This window comes from Puccinia triticina, chromosome 18A, assembly GCF_026914185.1.
Source record: "Puccinia triticina chromosome 18A, complete sequence".
Taxonomy (NCBI): Eukaryota; Fungi; Basidiomycota; class Pucciniomycetes; order Pucciniales; family Pucciniaceae; genus Puccinia; species Puccinia triticina.
The window spans coordinates 1227851-1242638 of NC_070575.1; the positions used below are offsets into that span (position 1 = coordinate 1227851).

At 45.4% G+C, this 14788-nt stretch overlaps 2 protein-coding genes across 2 annotated transcripts; both read right to left on the minus strand.

Moving 5' to 3' along the window:
- Positions 1-66: 66 nt before the first annotated feature.
- Positions 67-1910, minus strand: PtA15_18A159 (uncharacterized protein; the record flags this gene model as incomplete). The annotated part of the gene is made up of 4 exons (XM_053164670.1): positions 67-249; positions 335-1239; positions 1339-1689; positions 1832-1910. 4 exons carry the CDS (start codon positions 1908-1910, stop codon positions 67-69), a joined length of 1518 nt encoding a protein of 505 aa, XP_053028657.1.
- A 6386-nt stretch (positions 1911-8296) lies between these two features.
- Positions 8297-12236, minus strand: PtA15_18A160 (uncharacterized protein; the record flags this gene model as incomplete). Its single annotated transcript, XM_053164672.1, has 9 exons — positions 8297-8458; positions 8600-8851; positions 8920-9057; positions 9147-9424; positions 9498-9880; positions 9962-11535; positions 11604-11981; positions 12056-12117; positions 12188-12236. 9 exons carry the CDS (start codon positions 12234-12236, stop codon positions 8297-8299), a joined length of 3276 nt encoding a protein of 1091 aa, XP_053028658.1.
- Between the last annotated feature and the right edge of the window lie 2552 nt (positions 12237-14788).

A 14788-nucleotide genomic window follows, 5' to 3' on the forward strand; every position in this document is an offset into this window, starting at 1 on the left:
ACGGTAGCAAATTCGATAAGAGGAATCTAAAGGCACTTATTCAAGATTGCCTGCGATATGGGTAGTCTAACTTCCTGGGACTGGTTGACAGACGACCTCTTCGAAAGAACGTCGTTTGATGATCGATGGGTCTTTGAGCGTGTCGAGTGAAGTGTGGGTCTTGACTCCTTCGACTCGATGGAATGAATTCAAATTTTTGTGAACGGTGATCTGGAACAACGATACACTTCCTTGTCGAGAAGTAATGACCTGAGGAGACAAGAAAATGAGGCGGAAAAGTCAGTATATAGAGAACAGCGACTTGCTAGGGGGGAAACAGACACCAAGGACGCACCGAATAAGCCAAGAAAAACTCCCAGATCCTGAACCACCTGTCGCCGTATTTCGCGCGGACTTTTTCTTCGTTCGACATCCAATTTTTGTACCAGCGATAGAGGGTAGCGGAGTAATGGACGCCCAGGACGTCGACGGATTTGACTTCGAAGCCGGCTTGCTCGAGCTTGGTGGTCACCCATCCCAAGGATAACGAGGCATCGGCACCGGGGAAGATGTATTTGTTCATGAAGAGACCCCAGATCAAGTCTTCGAATTGCCAATTGGGTCGGATCCCAGCCACTTGGAAAACCATCGTCCCGTCGTCAGCTAGTAAATCGTAGACTTGTTTCAAGAAGTCCGGGTATCGTCTGATACCGACATGTTCGGCCATCTCGAGACAGGAGATCTTGTTGTATCTTCCTTTGGGCTCCGCGGGTATATCTCGTGCATCTTGGCAGACGATCTTGGCCTGGGTAGAGGGGATCCCATTGGCGGCGAGCCGATCGTTACCAAACTTGGTCTGGTTTTTACCCAGAGTGACGCCGGTGGCCTTACAGCCGTAGTTTTTGGCCGCAAAGGCAGCCAAAGTTCCCCAGCCACATCCGATATCTAGCAGGTTGTCATCCGGTTGAAGATCGAGCTTTTGGCAGACTAGTTTCAGTTTGTTGTCCTGCAATTCTTCCAAGCTTTCTTCCCTGTCGGCATCCGAGATAATTCCCGAGGTGTAGATCATCCGAGGGCCAAGGAACCAGGAGTAGAAGTCGTCGCCTCGGTCGTAATGCCCTCGAACTTGTTCTTCATCTTGGGACGTGGTGTGTAAAATAACCTCGGGTAGCAATCTGGTCACCACGTATTTGAATAGTTCCGGTGTCATGTGAAATGCGGCCCAGTCGTGTCTGTATTCAAGCAATTCCATCATGTCGCCTGGCAAAAAAAAATTGTTGACAACCCAAACAACCAAGAGTGTCAGTTATCATAATGAAAGTATTAGATGGGATTGGATGGAAGGAAGAGATGACACACGCTTGATCTCAATCTTTCCCTCGAAATATGCATCATGCCAGACTTGCATTGGGATCCGTTTACTGCCGGGGTTGTTGGGGTTGTAAGCCTGAGAAAGTTTGGCGTCTTTGAAGATGAAGTAACTGGACTGCTTGTTGTTGGGTAGCGTGACTTGGTTCGTGACTTGGCTGGGATAGATCGAGCTTAAGGCCCAGTAGCTTATCATCACCGCTGGGGCCAAGACGATCATCAAAAAGATGTGTCCATAGGATAAAAATCCAATCGTGATCCCTGGCACTAAAAATTTTCCGACGAAGTAAGGCACGAATATGCATGCGAGGACAAATTCCTTGTTCGAGAATCTGCCATTTCCTGTCCAAAGTTGCCCGTTTCCAAGTTGAAATTGGTACGAAGCGTCACGTGGCATTCGACAGACAGAAAAAGTAAATGCGGGAGAGGGGATCAGACTGTCGAATGGCCACATAGACGAGCAACACGAGATTTGCCCACTGACCCTCAACAATCAACGGAGCGTTTTTGATGGCAGGGTAGCTGGTGAGCCTGACGGCGGATTTCGAGGGTTCCTTGGACATGGTATATATCCGTGCAGCTTGGGAGTCCTCGGGGCGTGCTGTTGTGGGTAGTGATCGAGATCGAGGGGATGGCCCAAAAGAGTGAGACAGCGGCGCGTCTATCTTCCCCCCGAGGGCCCCGCGGGTATCCATGAAGCGCACATGCGGCCACCGATCGGGGGGCTTGCGGTACGGGGAATTGTATGATGGCAAAAACAACTGAAGTTGCTTGCACTTGATGTCCACACATATTCATGTAAAGGTTTTTTGTTGATGGTCCAAAGAGCAGCTCTACTTGCTTTGCTGGGTTCTGGGACATCAAGCCCTGTTCAAGATTGCAAAAATAAAAACCACCATTATGATATCAACAGATCTTTTGCAATGGTCAAGAAGACATCATGGATAATTAAGGTGTTCAAAGTTGAAATCATAAAATTTTCAATAAGGGTGTTCAAAGTTGTCTTGCATAAAATCATAACACCATAAAATCATAAAATTCTAAGCTGAAAAAATATGTTGCACCCAAGCACTCAAATTTGAGCAACATTTCTAGAATGGTACATATGAAATCATCACTTCAAAGCTTTATGATTTTATGATTTCAACTTTGAACACCATAAATACATAAAATCATAAAATCATAAAATTTTCAAATGATGATTTTATATGTACCATTTTAGAAATGTTGCTCTAATTTGAGTGTTTGGGTGGTACATATTTTTTTCAGCTTAGATTTTATGATTTCATGGTGTTATGATTTGATGCAAGTCAACTTTGAACACCCTAAAAACCCATTTCATAGCCCAAATGGATTCCCATTCAGTTACCACATCCAGGAGTGATATTTCTTCCAGTTTTCGGCATTCAGCTGTCCACAAGTTCTTTACATTCACACGTCAAGGCCAGGTTGCAAAAGGCATATATCATTGAGCTTAACCGGACATCCCAAGTGACTATTTCAAAAAAATTGAACATAAGATTACTGGATGGTTCTTGGGTTCTAGATGGACGCGTTGATGATGGGAATCTGGGTTTTCTGGTGTTGGTAAATCAGATTGTTCTGACCAAAACTGTTTTTGTTCTAATTGAGATGGAATTTTGGCAGATCAATCGCTGCAATTGCTTGAGGGTGATGTCTGCAGGCTACACCACTGAGCAACTGGGACAATAGCCCAACGTGTGCTTTGACGGTTGGGCTAACCAAACACTCTGGCTTGGTGACCAATGTGGGTCCAGTGCCACCACAACCATGACATTCCCAAAGGGGAATGGTGGGTCAAACGTTGGCACAACAGAGTCCCCCACCTTCACCCAACCATAACCCAATTGTGACATTGCAGCTGTGCAGCCTGCTGCGACGAGAAGGGACAAAAAAAAGGGGCAACTTAAACCTGCAACCACAAGGTCATCTATGCTTGCCAAACGCTCTAACCACAGCGCTAATCAGATTGGATTCACCAGTGGCATAATGTATTACCCTAACCTTTAGCCAATTGGCTGATTTTTTGAGGTTCTGCGGGAAGTTGGGGTGATTGGTTGGACCATTTGGTCCCTGATCATGCAGATTGTGGAATGGCTGGATAAACCGATCCCGATCATGTAATAGATAGGACCAACGTTCTCCGACGAGGTAATGTTGGACCAACCAACACTGGTCACAGGACGTGAGCTGGTGGTGTAGAGTGATGGTTTGTCTTGCAGTTCCAGGTATGTATGCTACGCTTTGAATAAAGCTATCCATTATATCCACTGGGTTTGAGTGTGGTCTACTTGACGGCGAAAAGAACGAAATTTCAAGATGGATATTATTCATTTACAGCAAGTACCTGTTGGTTTTTTTTTTTTTTTTGTTTTTTTGGGGGGGGGGGGTTACATGTTTAGAAAAACAAAGTCAAAAGAAGCCAATAGTCGTCATTTGTAGCGATGTCGGATAGAGGTGAATAGGAAAGGATAGAAAGCAGCAGGTTAGATTATCTGGTGTCACCGTCTGTACATTCCTAACCGATTGCTAACAGTTCAAGTAACTTACGTAAAGGACGTTATTGCACCTGGTTAAACGTGGAGTCATCGCGAACATGCGCAGCAAAAATCCAAGCGAAATTTTTGATGAAGAGCAAGAAATCAACTTTAGTACGGTACATAGCAATCATACGATGTAGCAATTGAATTGTGCTTCAAAATGAGACTGACCGGATAAAAACTTCTCCTAGTGATCCAACCGACTTCCCATTTTGATATTCTTCCGTGTTAGCTAGCTGGATCGACAAAAAATTGTGCAGACATGGCGGGGGAAAAAACGATTAGGAAAAGCGTTAGCACCAGTATGCCTTCGAACGAGCTGATTTCAATGAGTGAAGAATTTCAAAGTATTGTAAAAACAAACTCAACCTGCAAGTTCATGTAGTTGTCCACGCTGACGAGGTATCCTTTGTACTCCATACCCCATTTCAATTTGACCACGCATTCTTTTCCAGTCAAGTCTTGAAGGAACGGCTATTATCCATTGATTTGGGACCGTGAGTCGACGTTTCCGATCGAAGAAAGGTTGGTAATCAAGGTCAAGACAGTTTCTTTTGTTAGCATCACTTTCTCCAAGCAATTTTTGTTTCTTCCCCTTTTCTACAGACGCGTGAAACCAAACGAGCTTCTTGCTGACCTTTGGATTAACTGGCTGGACCTGACGATCACGAATATCAAAAAACAAGTTATCGCGGTCAGGGTCACAGTTCCGAAGATCAGAGGCAGATTCCAGACGAAAAGGATGAGGGACTAACAACACTCATGATGAAACGCTAGCTTGAGACTTCGCTATCGACCGCTTCCCGTTATCCGGTTGGTGGTTATCGAATGTAAGAGCGACAGAAAATCCTAAATAACCACCGCACAAAATACCCGGCAGGTGGACGGACGGGGATTTCGAGGGAGACCGAGAGCGACAAATCACACACATGTCTCGCACATGTAAAGCTGAGTCACAAATGAGTGATGGTTCAACCTACCCAGCAGAAGTCAAAACTGATGGCATCTCTCAATACATCAATGACCAGAGCCTCATCACATATGATATACAAGGGGAAGCCCCCAAATTTGGGGTTCCAGGGGGTGTTAAATTCATAGGGGTTTGTAAATCACAGCAAGGGCATAGCCCCCAAATTTGGGGTTACAGGGGGTGTGAAAGTCACAGGATGTGAAAGGCCCAAAAGGGAATGGGACAGAGCAAAGGAAAGGACATAAAATTTTCAAACCTTTGATGATGCAATTTCAGGGTGACTATGCATTCAGTCAAAGGAGAAACCAAATTTCAAATGAAAAATAGGTCAAAAATCAACATTTCAAGTGAAAACTGGGTGAAATAAGGGCATTTTATTTTGGGAAAAGACACAAAATTTGTTCCTGAAAAAGTAAATATTTGGGAAAATGGTGATGAGAGATACTCAAAAACTCTGAAAATGTGAGGGAAATTCCTTTTAAATTTTTTTTGAAGTTTATTATGAAGGCTGGCCACTTTCAGGCTGTGGAATCACTACCTTAGTAGTTTGGCTTGACTTGCTTCTTGACAATGCAAAACACAGGTTCATGAAGTACAATACCAAAATTACCAATTTTAACCTTGAGATTTATTGATTGTGAGGGAGGAGGCCAGATTGACAGGAAATTTCTTGTGTATGAGCTTGAAAAGCAGTCCAGACAGCTCCAGACTTATCTGGGTCAGATGTGAAAGGAATGTGACTCCGAGGGATGGGCAGAGAATCATTAACTCTGTTACCTGATATAACTTTTGTGTAAATCACATTTGGGCCCAACCTGGTTCCATTACAAAGTCCCATTGTCCAATCAAGGTTCCTGAGCATGCAATTTGGTCACCTGTTGGGAGTTTGTAAACTCTTTGATCCACATTTGTAGCATTATCAGTTAGCCTTATTGAGTGATTTGAATTTATTTCAGATGGAACAAATTCAAACTGTTGCATGAGAGGATATTAATGGTGAAGGATTGTTTAGATTCTTTGCACATAAGTCCTGGAAGTAGATCTTGACCATGAACTCTGTGGTTTTCAAACACATTTTCTGTGTCATATATGTCCAGCTGTAAGAATTTGGGGAATTCCTGTGAAAGTGGAAGCAAACTTCCAATGTTATGGTGAATCAGGGGATAGATTTGAAGAATATTCATAAGTTTGAAATGGACTCTGCATATTTCTTGGTGAAGCACTCTGGGAGTTGAGCAAGTTAAAAATATACAACCTGGAGGCGTGTTTGCCATGATTGTTATTTCCATGCTGGGATGGAGATTTGTGTGAGCTGTGTTCAGGTTGGTTTTGTGGTTGAGGATTGAAATTGTAAGAAGATTCATGATTTAGATGATACTGTGTTGAGATTGGTTTTGTGTTTGACAATTGAAATTGTCAGGAGATTCATGATTTTGATGATACTGTGTATGCGGGGGTCTGTTGTCAATGTTGATGGAAATTTGGGGATGAAGACCACTCATGATTTGGATTATTTGATTGTTGAGTGTGAGGAAAATCTTGAGGCTGATAAATAGAATGTTGGTGCTCCTGTCACAGAGAAAAAGAACATGGGAATGTGAATATTGCTGGTAATGATGGGAGGGCAAGAATTGGGCTCCGTTTGGCTGTCCACAAAAATGTTGGAGCGTAATAAAAAACTTTGCAGATTATTTTTGGGGGGACAGGGGAAATTACGCTATCCGCTGTCCCTGTTTGGCAGCCCACCGGGCGTCATAAAGTTGACCACAGGAGTTCCCGCTCCATTATTCCCCCCGCCATTTGGGATATTTCACCCTGACCCCAAAATTTGCGGTCATAATTGCTCCCTTTGGCCTCAAATCCGTGCAACTCAATGGAACCCAGACGCAAGAGACCTCCATCCTTGAACCCTCCCCCCCAATCAACCAAGGCTTCAATCCCGCCTCTGCTTCCTGCCCCAAACAAAGCGAGGCTACAATCACCATCAAGATGATCAGCTTGATGACTTTCTGCTGGCGTTCATCTTGGAAGCGAGGCAAGAGGCGGTTGTTGTCAAGGGTTGCAGAGCCCAGTGGGGGCATTGTGGCATTGGATTTGAGGAGGAGAGAAGCGCAGGCCGGACTTGTTTTTGAGTGGTGCACCAAACAGACAGGACTGCTGTTGCTATATGACGGTGGCCGTCCCAAACGGCCCTCTATAATTGCGTAAGCCCAGTAATAATACAAATAAGGTTTAATAAAGCTTATTTGGATTATTATGCTGTGGTTTATTACCACATATGACGCTGGGCCTTGATGATAATGGGATTGTTGAGAATGAAGAGAGTGTGAAAGTTGATGATGATGGGATTGTCAAGCATATATGATGAGGGGAATTATGTAGGTGTTATGATTGCTGAATTCATGCAGATCAATTATCAGTTTAACATTGCTTGAATGGAACTGGTGTCTGTAAGAGTCCTTTTGAGCAATCTGCTTGAATGGGCTTGATTATTGATGTGTGATAAGAGTCCATTCAAGCAATATGGTTGAGCGGACTCGGTGAAATTTGATCACCAAGTCTGCTTGATGAGTCTGCTTGAACAGACTTGACAACATGACTCTGGAGTCTGCTTTAATGGAGTCGCTGGTCTGTTCAAGCAGAAGAGCAAACTCTCTTACCAAATCCTTTCAGAGAGTCGAGTCCGTTCAAGCAGAGTCAATTCAGAGGGAACGGACTCTGCATTGAACGGACGCGGTTAATACAAAAAAGTATTGACGCCGGCGTTACTTGCATACCGACGCCGGCGTTACTCGCATGACAGGTATTTGTACTGGTTTGTTTGGCCCCCAGAGGCCATTTCTTTAGTTATATGTAGATATGTAGATGTAGATGCGTGAAATGAAAATCTACGACTGGCAATTTAACTTCCAATGAATGCCCACATCGCAAATCACAAGAGAAGGGTGGGACCAGTGAAGTGGGAAAAGGAATGAAAGTCAGACCATGTTCCATTCATCATACTCTACCCCTAGGGGCATAGTCATTATGTTGATTGGTGGATCAAAAAAGGAGGAGCTTGTATTACCCAAAGTCTGTAATTTATATCTGATCAATATATTTATAAATGTGTATGCATGTGTTGTATTTGTCTACATACTAAAAAGGGCAGGCATAAATAAGTATAGCAATGATGGAGGGAGAAAAAAAAGCCGGATACAGTGATTTTCCAAACTGTCTATGATGACTCAGTAGATTGAGTGGTCTAGGACAACAAAAGAGAGATAAGCTTGATGAGGAAAAAGCCGTACATTTCCGATTGTAGATGCGCTTGGTGATTCACATTCGTGTTCAACGTGCACCGGAGAAAGCCTATAGTGACTGTGTAAGAATGCTGTTGACAAGGAAAATCGAAAAAATGGTGATCCCCGACCATGCGCTATTGGCTTGGAGTTAAATAATAAGTAATCAACGCTTCTTGCGCAGTGGTCAGGTTGCCCAAAACTTGGAAGATTTCTCGATCGTTCTTGATCACTTGATTTGCTGAAACCAAACTCATGACTGCCGACATGCGAATTTCGGCCTGGCGATGATTGAGGGCCTGCATATGGAAGTGTTTGTCAATACGTTGTACCTTTCAGAGTTATTGATTGGAGGGTAGGTGGACATGATATCGATTTTCGTCGTCTCGATTTTCGATGGAATAAAATATCAAAAAGATAAATCAACTGAATTACTCAACTCGTTTGATCAGTTCGCTAGCCTTGGGCAATTCTTCTTCGACAATTTCAGGTGGAAGTCTGCAGAAAAATCCACCGAGACAGCTCATTGCCAATCCCATCCAATTCTCCGACCCTGGTTGGTTGATGGAAGCCTGGTTCATCGAATTTCGTTGGCTGACGATTTCAACACAGCTTCGTAAACAGCTCAAGCCGTAAACAGGATCGCTTGTTTCAGCCCACAAGCTTCCTAAGGCCTCGACTGCAATGATTAACTAAACACAATCGTTCATTTTTTTGTTAGGACCTTCTCCGTTTGATTCCCCGAAAAACTTTGACTTACATTTGATACACCTTCGGAAGCCACCAGCAGCAACAATTCACACAGTTCAGTTTCTTTCCCAGCCATCAACATGGTTTCATATAGGATTAACGCCCTCAATAGGACTAATTGAGCGTCTTTAACTTCTACGGAAACATTCTGATACCAAATCCAAAAGGAGAGAAACATAGCACTGTCCAATCAGATGCCTTGAGGTTTTTTAATGATCATGAAATAAGTCGCCATACCTGTTTCAGGGTCTCTTTCAAAGCTTCAAACAGCCTGTCAAACAAATTCTGGTCCACCCAAAACTGCATATTCTTCTCCATCTGGGATTTCTCTTCTGATTTGATTACAGTACCAGCACTATCAACCTTGCCTATTGAACATCGATGCTCATAGCATGCCTGCGACAGGTCTAGATATATTTGTCGATTTTCAGACGTCGGTGGATTCTTCTCAATTTGAGCTATCAGTCTTAGGATATCGTCTGGGGATGAGTCTTGACGACCCGCACACATTGATACTAAAATGGAATTGAGGATCAGTCAGGTTCTTCCATAATGCATAGCAAAATTCACATTAAATATTCAACGCACGCTCAGCTTGGCGGTGCCACCAAAGATTCTTGTTCCCACGATGTGCGATGTCTTTCTTGGGGACCTCTTCGACTGCGAAATGAGGATGATTTCGGGGAGAATCTTCGAATTGTTTCCATATGGTGTCTTTATTGGAAATGTTCTGAAACTGTTTGGCGGTGTGCGATTGCGTAAGCTGAGCTAAACGGGAATGGTCAGAGCGAGTGGTTGTTGGAAGTAAAACACCACCCGGACCAAGTGGAACGAGTGGCAGAAGCTCGTTTTCATCTTCCGTGAGCTCCAGAAGTCGATGGGCTGCAGATTCGGCCTGCTCGGCTTGCGCTTTCATCGCATCTTCGACGATATTTTCGGCACTCAAAACCTTCCTCGGTTGAAGCCGTTGGCTACAATGTTCATATTGATTACCATTAGTGACATCCAAGAGAGTTTCCAGGTGGCGATCATCTAGCGAGATCGCACTGAACTTAGGAGGACAGAAATTCTTTCCTGTGCTCGCTGATCGTACGGCGATTCGTGAAATTGGTGACGCTTGACCGGTCTTCCGGGGGCTTAGCGTTTTACTTGTAGCCAGTCCGAGTGGGGGAGATGAGATCGGCGGATCACGGGCAGAGACACTCCTTCTCATCTCGTTTCTAGAGGGAGATTGTACAGCATACTGGCGTTCCGGTGTTCGATGTGCGAGGCTTGTACCAGACTTGGTTGTGGGCGATTCGATTACACCGCTGTTACTGGCAACTTGCCTGGGAGATGCGTTTGCCACTTGTACCGCATTGGGGTTTTCAGTCGCGCGGTGGGCAGAACGTGTAGATTTGATCAGTGACCTCACCGAGATTCGACTTGAAGGTTCTTTTTCAGCCTTAAACAACGTGCTTGAAACGGCCCGACGACCTGTGCTAGCCTTCTCTAACTGTTTGCGGGTAGGCCCATCGAGTGAGTCGATCAAGGGGCTAGTCATTTGAGGCCATATTGCAGAGCAGTTCCAGAAGACTTCGCGGGCGGTTTCACGGACTGCCGGACTGGCATCAGCTAACGAGCGGCGTAGAACTTTTTCAATAATTCCAAGTCCACCCCCTGATTCGATCTGAGACTTGGATCGTTGTCCATGGAAATCCAGAAACTCTTTCATTCGAGAAATTCCTGCAACACGTGACTGTACGGTTTTTTCATTGATACATGCCGAAAGATATTGCAGGACACGAGGATGATATGTTGACTTGATGAGGGCTGAGACTGCAGCCTGCGAAGCTTGAAAGACAAGTTTTTTTGTCTGAGCGGCCATACGAAGTAGTGGAGGTAGGATTATATCAACCAAGGGATCGAGTGCAGCACCAAGTACACTAAGCTCGGCGAATGCATTACAAGCTCCAACGGCCATGGTTGTTCTTAAGGAGGCTAATGATTTCAGCAATCCCTCAGAAACCGACTTGAGACCAATGATGAAGTCAGCAGCATACTGCATATGGACATTAGTTTTGATCATACCACGAAGTGTGTTCAAATTGGCTTCTCGTGCTTGCCAGTTGTGTTCAGTTTCTTTGCCTTCCCATGGGGGCAACATTTTCGCAAATATGGATTCCAATTCACGGGGACCAGATACAAAGACTGGGTGGATGATCCCGGAAGGAGGTGGGGGTTCTGAACCTGGTGGGCCAGATTGCGAGCTGGCTAACGGGTCGTGATTGGAATTGACGGCCTGATCGCGCACACTGTCATCGGTCTGTGTCAAAGGTGGATCGTCCGCACTAGAACCAAGAGCACATGTGCTATTGACAGCGGGGTTTGAGGTGCTGAAGACTTTTGCAAGGATAATATCGACCGTTGAGCGCCGGGTACCTTGTTTAGCCAATTCGTTTTTGAGATCCCCTCGAGCAGATGGCGGCAGTGATGGATCAGAAAACACGGTGGTAACACACTCTGATGCAGCAGTTCGAACAGAAGCATCGGAGTCCTCGAGCAATGAAACCAAGGAAGGCAAATACGTTTTGAATGGAATCAAAGCTGGATACCGGGAGCGGATTTCGGATAAATAATAAAGAGTCTTCCAGGCGGAAATTTCGGTCATGATTAGCATGCGGCTAAATGGATATGATATGTGTTGGTGCTGACCTGTACCCGGGCCCGAGCAATCTTGCTTGCAAACCCTTGCTCTTTGACGATACGTTCAATGTCCTGTAAGACGTCATCTGTGCGGGGTGAAGTTTGGGAGATTAAATGTGCTTCACAGGCAGCTGAGGCGGCCGCAAAAAGAGCGGCTCGGGCCGTCTCGCGGGTTCGTTGCTTGGCATCTCCGAGAAAACTAGCCACACTACTTGAAGCCGGAGAATAAAGTGAGATGACGAGCTGTTTCAGGGCAGACTGATGGGCCGGCGAAGCGAGAGTGCGGGCAAGTGGTGGCAAACAGGCAAGTGCAGCATAGGATAGATGTCCATTTGAAGAATCTAGGGAGCTCTTGAGAGATGCGATCAAAGTTTGAAGATCAGGCGCCTGGAAACAGATTATCAGTCAGTTGATCAATCAGCTGGTCAAGCGGGCAAAACAAAACCAACAAGGGCACTGACGCATTCAAGGGATTCCAGTTCGTCACGAAGCGCATTGAGTCGTAATACTTTCTTCTCGTTATCTACAACATATACTGATGCGTGGTTAGCAATAATACATCAGTCAACCTGCATTATGAAAGCCAAACCCACCTGAACCAGCAATGACGACTTCCAAGGCTTGAATGGTGGCAAGAGACATGTCGACTTCGATTTTTCTTCTTCGGATTGTGATCTTAGATAGATAGTATATATTTGAGTGATAGAAGACCGAAGCTTGAGAGAAGATGTTTGCCAAGGAATCGGATGCTTGGACACCAATGACGACGGGTTCGGTAGTCGATCATCGGGGGAACTTACAACATACGAAGGTGCACCCGGCTGACGTCAGGACTCGGGCCCCAGTGACAGAATTCCTTTAACTTAACACAAGCCTAACTTATCAAAGTCCCTCCCTATGCGGGAGGTCGGAGTTCGGAGTTCGGGTGGTGGTACGGGGGATATCTCATTTGGGTGGAGCTTAAGTTTGGCTGGTGGCGAAGCCACCCCTCCCGCAGGGAGGGACTTAGGCCTAATGTGGGGGTCGTGGCGCGTAGGCCACCCACCAAAAAGTGGCGAAAACACACTCTTTGAATTTTACAGCCTACAGCTTTGATGCTGTCCGTCCCAGCTACAGGAACTTAGAAGCTCGTTGATGGTGCCGATTTTTAGAGCTGATCGTCCCCTCACCCAGCCGACCAGAAGATTTTTTGTAGATTTTTGAAGCAAGTCAAGGCAAGCCAGAAACACCCATATCTCACGCGGTGCTTGAGCCCGGGGGTCCGAGCACAGCCAGTTTTTGTCTGGCTTCTTCATCGTTTCTTTTTTGTTTGAACAGATCTGCTAAAATTCTGAGTCGACAGAAAGATAGCCGGGATCCCGGAGCATCTGTTAATGCCTGGGAACTCATATGTAGCTCGCAAAACGAGCAAGCTATGGCCTGTGTAAGCTGAACCACACTTTTCCGAGATTCTCTACGCGCCACGACCCCCACTTTAGTCCTAAGTCCCTCCCTGCGGTCGGGTTCACTCTGCTCCCCACTCAGCCTAGCAGGGGAGGGACTTTGTTAAGTTAGAACACAAGCCCCCCCTGGTGGCGACCTTAACGCAAGTCCCAGCCTCCGTGCGGGCGTGCAGCATTTTTTTTTTTTTATACGGATCTTCATCTGCTCCTGCGCAAACGCAGGAGCTGAAAAGAAGTTTTTAGGAGGAAATTTGAGGACCCTGGAAACCCCCTATAAAGAGGGGTAATGTAAAATCCAGAATTTTGCCAAAATTCATACATTTTTTGATTTGATTCATACACGTTTTGTGCCTAACCTCAGGGGATTTTCCAGTTTTTCATACATTTTTCATGCCTACCATTGCTGCCAAGGGGGGGGGGGGGGGGGGTGGCACAAAAAAACAAAATCTTGGAGGCACCAAGGTGGGGTACCAAAAGTAAGGGCCTATGCTTCAATTTTGCAAAATTTCCACTTTTCTTGTCCTCTATACAAACAAACACTGCCAGCATATTTGGCTGGGTTGAAGTCATCCCAGTTTAACTGGGATGCACTCAACCAATTTAAACTTGGTTGATCTCAACCAATTAAATATAAACGCAAGGGGGGTACCTTAGATTTATATTTCATCAGTTGAGATCACCCAAGGTTAAATTGGTTGAGTGCATCCCAGTTTAACTGGGATAACCTCAGCCCAGCCAATTATGCTGGCAGTGAAAGAAAACAATAGGAGGGTTCAATTGTTGAAAATCTTCACTTTTGGGCTCAAGAATGCCTTCTGGTAATTTTCAGCTTGAGTTTTAAAAAGTATTGAGGGAGATAAATTGGTAAACTTGAATTTTGATGCCCTATACCAATGGAATAGGCCCTAAGACAAGGTGTGCTGCTGAGGGGGGAAGGGGGATTTTCTGCTGCACTCTCAGGAATTTCATACATCTTAGTTACTACCATCCCTTACCCAGGAAAAATTTCATACACTTGAAGTGCTTACCATTGAGGCCAAAAAAGCCCATTCATACCATTTTTGTGCCTACCATTTTGGGTTTTTGCCAAAAAATTCATACATTTTCATTACCCCCATTTATAGGGGGTTTCCAGGGTCCTGAAATTTGCCCCCCATCCCTAAGGACGGGTTCCAAAAACAGACTACAGAATGGCTGGTCGCAAAGTGACCCCTAGCGACCCCGACCGGAGGGAGGGCCTTGTCTAACTTAACAAAGTCCCTCCTCTGCGGGGCTGAGTGGGGAGCAGAGTGCCGCCGACCGCAGGGAGGGAATTAGACCCAAAGCGGGGGTGCTCGCCTGAGACCATCAGGAAAAATCCTGGTTCAACTTTGAGAGCCTGTAGCTCGCTCGTTATGCGAGCTACATATGAGGTCCTGAGCATCGACAGAGGCACCTGCACCTCATCTTCCTTCCTGTCAGCTCAGATTTTCAAAGGAAAAAGTATAGCAGACAAGCAAAGCCAAAATAAGAGAAACAAAAACTTGACCCGCACAGGCCTGCGGGGCCAGGCACCGCCTGTGAAGACCGCCGTCTTGAGTCTGGGTCTAACTTAGCTAATTTCCCTCCTCGGGGGAGCGCAGCGACCTCCAAAGGAGGGACTTACGTGCTAAGTCGACTCCGTGGCCTGAGAGCATTTCAGCTTTTGGTGGGCAGTTTTTCATAATCAACCTCACGCACTTGTCTCTGAACACTTTTCCTTCTAGTTTTCAT